At 29.6% G+C, this 11,440-nt stretch overlaps 1 protein-coding gene and 1 pseudogene across 1 annotated transcript; both read left to right on the top strand.

Moving 5' to 3' along the window:
- Positions 1-2,434: 2,434 nt before the first annotated feature.
- LOC145198078 (uncharacterized) lies at positions 2,435-6,507 on the top strand. The gene is made up of 7 exons (XM_090069978.1): positions 2,435-2,671; positions 2,911-3,021; positions 3,497-3,577; positions 3,698-3,778; positions 3,890-4,003; positions 5,597-5,735; positions 5,898-6,507. Exons 1-7 carry the CDS (start codon positions 2,458-2,460, stop codon positions 6,490-6,492), a joined length of 1,335 nt encoding a protein of 444 aa, XP_089926104.1. The 5' UTR covers positions 2,435-2,457; the 3' UTR covers positions 6,493-6,507.
- Positions 6,508-8,059: 1,552 nt separating this feature from the next.
- On the top strand, positions 8,060-9,484 carry LOC145198340 (uncharacterized; annotated as a pseudogene).
- The last annotated feature ends 1,956 nt before the right edge of the window (positions 9,485-11,440 follow it).

Below are 11,440 nucleotides of genomic sequence, written 5' to 3'. Positions count from 1 at the left end.
TTGAATGTTATAACAGTAGTTGGATGTTAATATATTCTCAATAATATGGTAATATGTGTATATCGGTAATATGGCAATATTATAGATAATATGATAACATGCATATTATCAAATTATTGATGTTTTAGCAATTAATTGATGATCATCTTTAAAAATTATCTAAAATTATTTTTTTTGTTTCCTATATTTATATTTTTTCTAATATTTAGGTTTTTTTCTTTTTTTTCTTTTAACATTTTATAAGTTTTAGTAATTAATGCTGTAAAATTAGCAATTAATTTAACAAAAATGAAGAGAGCAAATTCAGCATCATATATGAAAGAATATATGAAAAAATACCGAGCAGCTTTTGCTGGAAATTTATCTTCATCAAGTTCTCATTCTCAATCTGATTTCTCAGAAGAAATTTCAGAGGATAGTGAGAGTAATATTTCAAAGTGTTCACACAATGATTCCCCTATGATAACTTTAAATTCAAGTAGTCATTCTCATTTTGATTCCTTGGAAGAATTTGATCCTTTTGAAAGTTCAAGCTCAGAAAATGAAGATAGATGTTTAATTAAGCCAACTGTGCATGAATTTTTATCGGATCTTACCAAATGGGCAGTAAAATGCAAACTCCAAAGAGAGCATTTTGATGAGTTGTTAAACTTGATACGAATTAGTGGTCGTTTTCATCAAGAAGACATCCCAAAAGATTCTCGCACTTTACTATGTACGCCTCGTAATTTTAATGTTGTTGATAAATGTAATCGAAAATATGTTTACCTTGGATTACGAAAGGGTATTTAATCAATTTTTCAAAGAAGCATAAAAGAAATCAGGTCTGTTGAAGTGGACATTAATATTGACGGCTTACCTGTACATTAGTCATCAAATTTACAATTTTGGCCAATTTTATGTAGAGTGGTTGGTTTAATTGACCAGCCATTTGTGGTTGCTTTGTACAGTGGTTATTATAAGCCGTCTCATCTTGATCAACTTCTAAGTGACTTTGTTAATGAAGCTAAATATATGCACCAGCATGGAATTTCTATTAATAATATTGAATTGCCATTTCGTGTTCGCTCATTTATTTGTGATGCACCTGCGCGAGCATTTATTAAATGTGTAGCGGGACACGCTGCAAAGTTTGGTTGTGAAAGATGCACAGTAGAGGCAACATCAGAAAATCATAGAATAGTTTATTTAAAAACTGATAGAAAATTGAGAACTGATATAGAATTTCGTAAAGGATGTTATCCAAATCACAAACTCTCTGATAGTCCTCTTCTTCTGTTAAATGGAATTGACATCATTAAAGATTTTCCATTAGATTCTATGCACCTTGTTTTTTTAGGTGTTTGTAGACGATTCTTATGTTTTTTAAAATCTGGCCCTAGAAATGTCCGGCTTAGTTTTGGCAACATAGAATCTATTTCAAAAAATTTACTTAACATATCAGAGTGTACACCTTCACAGTTTGCAAGGCGTCCTCGCAGTTTATTACAACTTGAAAGATGGAAAGCTACAGAATTCAGACAATTTGTTTTGTATACTGGAATGGTGGTTTTAAAAAACAAAATTTCAAAGGATCTGTATGACCTTTTTTTGGCATTTTCAATTGCAATTAAAATTTTGCATATTGAAAATTTTACTAGAAGAAACAGTTTGCTTCATTTTACCCAAGACCTTCTTGAAACTTTTGTTGCAAACAGCAAGGTTCTCTGTGGTCAGTCATTTGTGACTTATAATGTACACAACTTACTTCATATTGCTGATGATGTGAAATACTTCTCTTGTACTTTAGCACATATTTCTTGCATTCCATTTGAAAATTATTTTCAGCATTTGAAGCGTATAGTACAGGGAGCCAAAAACAATCCTGTTGTTTCAGCAGTGAGACGAATCGAAGAACATGCAATTTCAAATGTTATTAACTGTCATAAAGAGTATAAAAAAGTTAAAATAATACTACAGAAAAGAGATAAGTTTTTTATTGTTGTAACTGGCAACTATTGTGAAACAATTAGTTTTAATGGAAATGGTGAAAGCCAGCTTTTAATTTGCAAAATAGTTCATCCAAAAAAACTGAAATCATTTTTTGATCAGCCGATTAATAGTAGGGAGCTTGGTATTCTTTACTGCTCAGATATTGAAAAACAAAAAAGAAAAATTGTGAAAATGAAAAGATGTGATGTTGCACAGAAGTTGTATGCCATGAAATATCTTCAAAATGGAATTATTTTTGTGCCAGTTGAATCCGTTATAGACTAGATGCTTGTCTAATTGAACTTTTAAACCAAAAATTCATTATTATTTGCATTTTGTAAATTAATTATTTGACATGTTTTAGTGTATATGTAAAATTATTCATTTTATATAAGTTCATACAATTGTTTATAATTCATCATTGATAATTAATTGTTCAGTAAAATTCATATGTTAAGTTTTAAATATTTAACATTTTGTTTTAGAATGACTAATATAAATAGATATTGCATTGCAATTTGGAAAGAAGGTCAGATTGAAATTGAAGATATTGTTCCTTGCTATTGGATTGATACAATAGAAAATGTTTTATGTTATCCAAAACAGTCACCAAAACCTGTGAAAGAACTAATTAAAGCATGTGCCCCTCCTCAAATATCATGGTTTAGTTTTCAGCTTCTAAAATTAAAGCAAACAAGTTGTAAGAAACTTTGTTCTTTAATTATTTCACAATATCCTTTAAAAAGTTACCAATATTTAGAAACTTAATTTAAGTTTGTATTTTAGTTTACACATATGTAAGTACATTATGCAATTTAATGAGGTTGTTTTTAGGTAAGAAATTATTTTAAATAAGGCTTACTTAATTATCTGTTGCATAGTTTCAAATAAATAGCATATTTTCATGGCTATATAGTAAGAGTAATATTTACATCTTAGATTCATTAGAAGAACTATCAAAAGTTTTAACAGCTGGTTTAAATGAAAAAGAAGAAAATACTGAGAAACTTGTAAGAGAAAAAAGGCCAAATCGTGATATCAATTTCATATGTGAGTTCAAAACTTATTTTCATTTTCTTTTTGAACATTTGTGCCCACAGCTTGGGTTAGAAGTTTTTTTTCTAAAGTAACTCTGTTATGTTCATATGAAATCTTAATACATTATGTTTTGCTGTCCAATTTATTTAAGCAATTTATTTAATATATATTTATTCAATTTATAAAAGCTATATAAGTAAAATTAAGTTAAATTAAATTTTCTTTTAAAAGTTTTACACTTATAGAATTGTTTAAATATTGGTAGTATAGTTACTTATCGATAATTACACTACTGGTAGGTGGAGCCTATTAACTTTGAATGGAGCTTGTTAACTTAGAAATAATCTTGATAGTAATATAAAACTGTAGAAAAATAAAGCATCAATTTATTTGTCCTTATGACTTTATATTATAAAATAATATATTAAATGATTAATTGTACAAGTTTAGTTAACATTTAAGGTTAAATTTTTTTTTTATTCAAAAGATGATTCATCTGATATGACAGAGCATGATGAGCATAATGAATCAGCTCAAGTTTATGATGACAAACAAGATGTTCTTCAAAGTACAATAATTTATTTCATTATTAATTATGCAGTGCTGTATTTAATTTAAATGTACTAGTTCACATGTTTTATGTAAAAGTTATTTGAAAGATAAAATTGGAAATTTATGTTTTTTTTAGATGAAGCAAAGCTGCGTCGATATCCTAACTATGATATATCAAATGGCCATTCTCAACCATTATTGAGAGCAAAAAAGTCTAGTAATAATTTGTTGCAAAATGTTTTCTGTAAACAATTTAACTGTCTGTCATTCTATTTTTCTAATTTAAAAAATAGTATATAAATGTTAAATGGGTTTTTTATTTTCTTAGAAGATACAAAAGTGAGTAAACAATATAAAAGTTCTGGTATCAGACAAAGCCAGCAAGAAACCATCATTCACAGTGGATCTGATGACAACAATGATAGTGTTTTTGTTGATAAAGGTAGGGATCTATTAAAAAAGCAGATTACTGCTAGTGACATACATTAGCACAGGTGAGATATATGCATTAGGATTTTTAAATGTGCACAGACATGACAGTGTTAAATAGACACTATGATAAAATGTATTTCAATTCTTATTTTATACATGATTTGAATAAATTTTTATTAAAATGATATATATACCAAGATTTTAATTGATTAAGCATGCCAAGGACCATTGTTGGTCAACATAAAGGTAGATTTAGGCAATGAAAAGTATCAGAAAAACTTTCAGTTTCACTTTCTACTGTAAATAGAGTGATTGTACAGTTTACCAGAGAGGGGAAGGAAATGCACATCAACACAGTCAAGTTGTCCTGGGACTTCTGACAGACCATTGCATCTTTTTAAGGCCTCAGACATAGCAACATAACCTGGTGTCAGTCCCAGAACAGCTGCCTGGTATTTTTATAAACTAGGCTACTATGGCAGAGCTGCATGAAAGAAGCCACTTTTTTGTCCACCCAATATCAAATGAAGAAAGGATAAGGTTTGTGAATAGACTTTGACATCAAAAGATTGCAGTCACAGTTTCAATATTTCAGGAAGGACTTCTTCCAATAATATCAAGTGGATGATTACTTATTTATGAAAGATGGAGCAACATGATTCCTTATTTATGGAAGATGGAGCACCTTGTTACACTGCCAAAGCGACTCAAAAATGGTTGAATCAAAATGAGATTAAGAAACTGCCATGGCCGAGTCAATCACCTGATATAAACACTATTGAACACCTCTGGGCCATATTAGACTGGAATTTTCACAAAAAGAATAAAAAGCCATCATCACAGACAGATTATTTAAGTTTTTTGCATGAAGTATGGCAAGAAATTCCTCAAGATGATATTTGTGAATTTATTTCTAGCATGCCTAAAAGGGTTCTAGCATTGAAAAATGCAAACAGGATGTCAACTAAGTATAACTTATTCAAATTGTAATCATTTTTAAAAAATTTTATTGTATCATTTACCATTTTCAATAAAAATTTTGGTTTATTGAGTGTCTATTCAATTCTGTCTGTCTGTCTGTCTGTCTGTCTGTCTGTCTGTCTGTCTGTCTGTCTGTCTGTCTGTTGTATGTCTGTATGTATGTATGTATGTATGTATGTATGTATGTATGTATGTATGTATGTATGTATGTATGTATGTATGTATGTATGTATGTATGTATGTATGTATGTATGTATGTATGTATGTATGTATGTATGTATGTATGTATGTATGTATGTATGTATGTATGTATGTATGTATGTATGTATGTATGTATGTATGTATGTATGTATGTATGTATGTATGTATGTATGTATGTATGTATGTATGTATGTATGTATGAATGCATGCATGCATGCATGCATGCATGCATGCATGCATGTATGTATGTATGCATGTATGCTTGTATGCATGTATGCATGTATGCATGTATGCATGTATGCATGTATGCATGTATGTGTGTGTGTGTATATATATATATATATATATATATATATATATATATATATATATATATATATATATATATATATATATATATATTTGTTGGATCATAAACCAGGATATGTGCACTTTCACAAACACCAAAGCATAATTGGGATGGATTCCAGTCAACCGGTTAAGATTTCTACAATTTCAAAGAAACATCAAACGAGAGAGGATTTGTTTGCTGGTACGACTGCTAATATAATATACTTGTCGTGAATCTCTAGTTAATGTTTATGCAAAAAAAAAAAAAATATATTTATTGTTAAATTTTATCTTTAGTTAAAAAATGCATTTCTTTAGATAAAGCAATACGAAACAATAGAAAACGATCTTATTTTTGTTATTTGTTATAAAACTTGTCTTTTCTCTACTAGAGAAAGGCGAGTCATCAAAAAAAAAAATACCAATAAAGGAGGTCGACCGAAAAATCCGACTAACGAAATTTATCCAATTGATGATGCCACATTCCAGCGCAAAATGATTATGTCGCAATATGATATGAAAAAGAAAATAAGCACAATCGAGAAAACTGTCAATATTGCTGTTGGTCTATTGCAACAGTTTTTAGATAAAGATGTGCATGAAGTGACATTTGAACAGGTTTCATCAATAAACGAGTTAGTAAAATTTGAAAACCGCCTTGAGGACAATGTAATAAGAGAAAAGTTAAAAAGAAAATTTGATGCAATTGGAACTGTTTGTAAGGATGCAAAAGCGCATTGTTATGCAGTTTTAGATTCTATCATGACGGAAGAAGTACAATCAAAAATTAACCTAATGTATGGTAACCATGTGCCAAACAAGCAGTATACTGATCATTTGTCATTAACACACGACTTACCTTTGATTTTGTCGACAATTTTAATGTCTTCAGTGTCATGGAAGGTTCCTGAAAAACAGTTAAAAACTTATTTGAGTGAAAGGTTAAAGCAAGGAATGAAAAGAGCAGTAGCTTCCAAAAGAGACTGAATTATTCGTTTTCTTCTATTTGCCGTTTTTTAAATTTAGATATATGCATGTATCTTTATATATAATTTTTTTTTTTGAAGTAAAATTTTTGAAGAAATATAGCTGCGTTAATTTTTTGGTTTGGAGAAAATAAAGAAAAGTAGAATTATGTTATAAATATAATCTAGTAAATAATGAAAGGAACATTAATGTTCCTTTTTTTATGATAATTTATTTTCTTTACTATAATATAATAAGTTGCACGTTGAAAATGATAATCTTAAACGAACAAGTTATTCTAATAAATTAAAATGATTTTAAAAGTTTCCTTGATTGAAACTTTATTATAAACACGTGACAGAATTAGTAAAACTCACGTAAAATCTACGTATTTTTAATTACGCTTAACCCGTCTCGTACACGTGTTTGATCAAGATTTAAGTTCCAAACTGAAACTTCAATTAATACGTGCTTGAAACCTTATAAGACACGTATTTAAAACCTCAATAAACACGTGTTTGAAACTTCATAAAAGACGTGTCAAACTCCAGTAAAATTCCCGTGAAATCTCCGTGTTCTTGGTTTACGCCTGGATCGTGACGAATACGTGTTTATAAGGGTTTTAATTCCGAAATTGAAACTAGATGATAAACTAGAAATATTGTATTGTTATTATCATTGTATTGATAATAACAATACAATATTTGGAGCCCACGAATAGATATTTAGTTGTAAACTCAAAATTCAAAAAGTCGTTTGATGTAGAGATTTAAAAGGATTAGTTAAACGATTTCTTTATTTGGAGTTGGATTAATTTACGAATAACTGTATTACTATACTGAAGTCCCTGGATTAACAAGGTGTATTTAAGTAATAAGTTTGTGTTCTTAGCAATTTCTTTGCGTTAAAAGAGTTAAAATTTTTTTTAAGAAATCCAACTTTTGCCATTAGCATCATTTTTGGAAGATAGTTTGATATATTATATCTTATATTTGACCGCAACAATATTGAACAGATCGTGTGTCGATTTATTATTTTTTATTGTCATCTTTGTTTATAAGAATGTCAACAAGTTTAGTAGGCAAACGTAGAGTTCGTACTACCAATATTAATTCTGTGAAGCGTCTTATTGATAAGGTTTTTAAAGGTATTGAGGACTTCAATTTAGATGATAACACCATTGATATCCTGACTAGTTTACGTGACACTCTTATTGAAAAATTTACCAAAGTACAACATTTAATTGAAAATGAAACTGAATTAGAAGAAAATTTAGCTACAGATTTTGTCATATTTTATCGTACAAAACTTGCTGAAATTAATAAATTTATAAATAAACAGCTTAACACTAAACCAGATGATGTCATCAGTAGTTCTAACAAAAGTAATTCCATGGTAAAGCTTCCACTTTTAAAATTACACTCCTTTGATGGCAAGCCTGAAAACTGGCAAACAGTTTATGAAAATTTTCAATGTGCTGTAAACAGCAATGAGGACTTAAGTTCAATACAGAAGTTAACATATCTTCGTAACCTATTAGAGGGGGAGGCTCTTTCAACTATCACTGGACTTGCCCTTACGCATGACAACTATAAAGTTGCTATTTGTTTATTGAAAGAGCGTTTTGATAATAAGCAGCTACTTATATCATCTCATATGCGAGCACTGTTATCCTTAGAAAAAGTTAGCAACTTAAGGAATATTTCTTCTCTTCGTCAAATCTATGACAACCTCGAAATTCAAATCAGGAGCTTAGAAAATTTAAACATTGACTCTCTGCAGTATGAACCTCTTCTCATTCCTGTTTTGATGCAGAAGATTCCAGAAGAACTTAACTTGATTATTTCAAGAAAATTTAATGATGTTGACTGCTGGAACATTAAAACTATGTTAAATGTCTTAAAAACAGACATTCAAGCGCGTGAAAAAAGTAACTTTAACAGAGTAGAAAACCCTTTTACAGCTGAAACATTGTACTCAAGTGGAACCTTAGGTGCCCATAACAAACCAATGAACAACTTGAATAATAATTTATCATGTATCTTTTGTGAAAAAGATCACATATCCCAGAATTGTAAAACAGTGACCAATTTGATTGCTCGAAAACAAATTTTAAAAAGAAAACGTAGGTGTTTTAAATGTTTGAAGCTTGGACATGTTGCAAAAAATTGTGCAACAAAAATGAAATGCTTTAACTATTCAAACTTTCATCATGCATCAATGTGTAATTAGAAATCTCTTCCACAAAAAAATGACAGTCAGGAAGAAGGAAAATCATCATTAGTAGCTGGTACATTAACAAAGTATGCACATTCAGTGTTGCTACAAGCAGCGCAAGTTACAGCAATGTCAAATGATAAACTTTCTTATCCTACCCGTATACTCTTTGATAGTTGTTCACAGCTGAGTTACATTTCACCAGCATTGCGTACAAAGCTCAATTTACAAACAATAGATGTTAAAGAAATAATTATAAACAGTTTTGGAAACAAAAGTGAAAAGGAATTACTAGAAAGAGTTTGTTTTGTTGTCAAAGGTTTGAATGGTTTTTCCATTTTCATATCTTGCTTTGTGAAAGATATTTGTGCCCCCATCAATGGTCAGAAAGTTGATTTTGCAGTAAGCAATTACAGCCATTTGAAGGATTTAAAATTAGCTGATAGTGTTGTAGGAGATTGTCCTCTAGACATTGATATTCTTGTTGGAGCAGACTTTTATTGGAATTTTTTTGATAACACTACAGTTCGCGGTAAATCTGGTCCAGTTGCATTGAAATTTAAACTTGGAGGATATGTTCTTAGTGGATTTGTGTGAGATGAAGGAGATAATAGTTGTACTGTAAATACCACTCATGTTTTAAAGGTTCAAGCTGAATTTGTTGAAGAAGATGTAATTTTGAAGGATGCTTTGAATGATTTATGGTGCTGTGGTGATAGTTGCAAAGAGAATAAACTTATTTTGCAGGAATTTCAAAAAAGTACGCTTTTTGATGAAACCTCTGGTCGTTATGTAGTTCAATTACCATTTCATGAAAATCATCCAACACTGCCTGACAACTATTCTTTATGTGTTAACCGTTTACAATCCCTTACTAAAAAACTTTCAAAAGATGAGGATTTGTTTAACTCTTACAACAACATTATTAAAGATCAGCTATCCCATGGCATCATTGAAAAAGTTTTAAATCATAATTTGGACATAGGTGATGTACACTATTTACCTCATAGACCATTAAAGCGTGATGAAAAAGTTACAACTAAAGTTCGTATGGTGTTTGATGCAAGTTCAAAATCATTTGGACCTTCACTAAATGATTGTCTTCATCATAGTCATAATATTTAAATAGTCTGGAAACGCGGGTCGTCTTCTATGGATTTCGTTTAATAACTTGAACATTTAAGGGTGACCGGACTGAGAGTGCATCAAATAATTTTAAAATGACTTTTTCTGCCGCAGTTTCTAATAATTTAGATGAATTTGATGCTGTTTTAGCTGCTATTGATGAAGATTTGTTGGAGACTGATCCTAATTTTAGTTCAACTGTTGAGTTAGCTGTTGGAAATATTCCTAACGCAAATGAAGAGCGTGTATTTTTGTGTTTATATTGCGAAAAAAGATGTTTATCACAAGGTGGTTTAACTCGTCACCTCAATGCCAAGCACAAGGACAAGCTTATTGATAAACAGTTTAGTAAAGAGAAAAAAATAGCAGAGCTTATTCTTCATTCTAATTGCTTTCAAAATTACTTGATTCAGAGTGCAGAAAAGCTTGCCATAGATGAATGCTACCCTACTAAAATAAGAACTGAATTTAAAAATTTTAAATTGACATGTATAGAGATCAATACAGCTTATTCTGTAATAAAAAGTATTATTGAATCATTTGATGGAAATGCTGAAAATTTTTACCCAGCTTTCTACATAATATTTTCTGAAGCACCAAGTCCTTTTAAAAATCTTAGCCAAAACTGCACTCTTCTTTTAAGTTTTGAAGTTGCTAATCTGGTCTTGGCTCATCTGACTGGCGCCTCCTTTAATAAAGATGTTTTAACATTTAAACATGAATCTTATCAGTTTACTGAAAAAGAAAAATCTATTATCGCTTATCTTAGTGGTTATTTATTTGGTACCTTTTATCGTAGAATTAGATTTAGTTCTAACATGTCTAGTTTGTATCATAAACAGTGTTTATCATTTTTGCTTGCTGGTAAATGTACAGGAGAAACAATTTCTTTGCCAGAGCATAAACATGTTAATTTGCATGATAGGGGTGGTTTATGGAAAGTAAGTAAAGAGGTTATTTGTATCTTTACTACTGCAGAGTACCATTTTATTTCTATGGCAAAAAAGTCATCTCATACTATCAATTGCAAAGAAATAGTTGATACGTTAATTAAAGACTCTTTTGTGCTTGTTAACTTTTCAAAAATTATACATAGTTCAACTGATAAAATTCAAAAAGAAATAGCACTTAATTTATTAAAAGATCTTCTAACTCTGTATATACGTGTTCGTACATTTTCCTATGTGAAAGATAAGTTGCAAGCTTTCAAGATTTCTAAAAGTCAAACTAAATCAAATGCATTAAGAACAGCAATTAAAAAAAGTCTCAACTTTGGAACAAGGACATTAAAGACTTGGCATGACTTAGACTTATGAAAACGGCTATTTTCATAGCCACATATCTTTTAAAAATATTAATAGCATATTACTAACTACTCCTGAAGTAGTAAAATGAATACTTAATGACTTACTTTTATGATGTATAAGTTTATGATATATTTCATATTGATATTGAATAAATCGACTTTGATATATACAATATCAATAACAAAATTAATATAATTGTTTTTTCAATTTTAAATCAACAATAACACATCTAATACTTTATAGTGTTACCATTTTTTTAAATTGTAAGATAAATTTTGATATAGACAGATCTTTAAAATTGATTATTTTTGACCAATACA

The sequence above is a fragment of the Hydra viridissima genome, unplaced genomic scaffold (genome assembly GCF_058129835.1).
Source record: "Hydra viridissima isolate aposymbiotic clone 2 unplaced genomic scaffold, HvirCarnegie_v1 scaffold_13, whole genome shotgun sequence".
Taxonomy (NCBI): Eukaryota; Metazoa; Cnidaria; class Hydrozoa; order Anthoathecata; family Hydridae; genus Hydra; species Hydra viridissima.
Note: the sequence above shows the minus strand (reverse complement) of the source record. Positions and strands in the feature narration are given on the sequence as shown.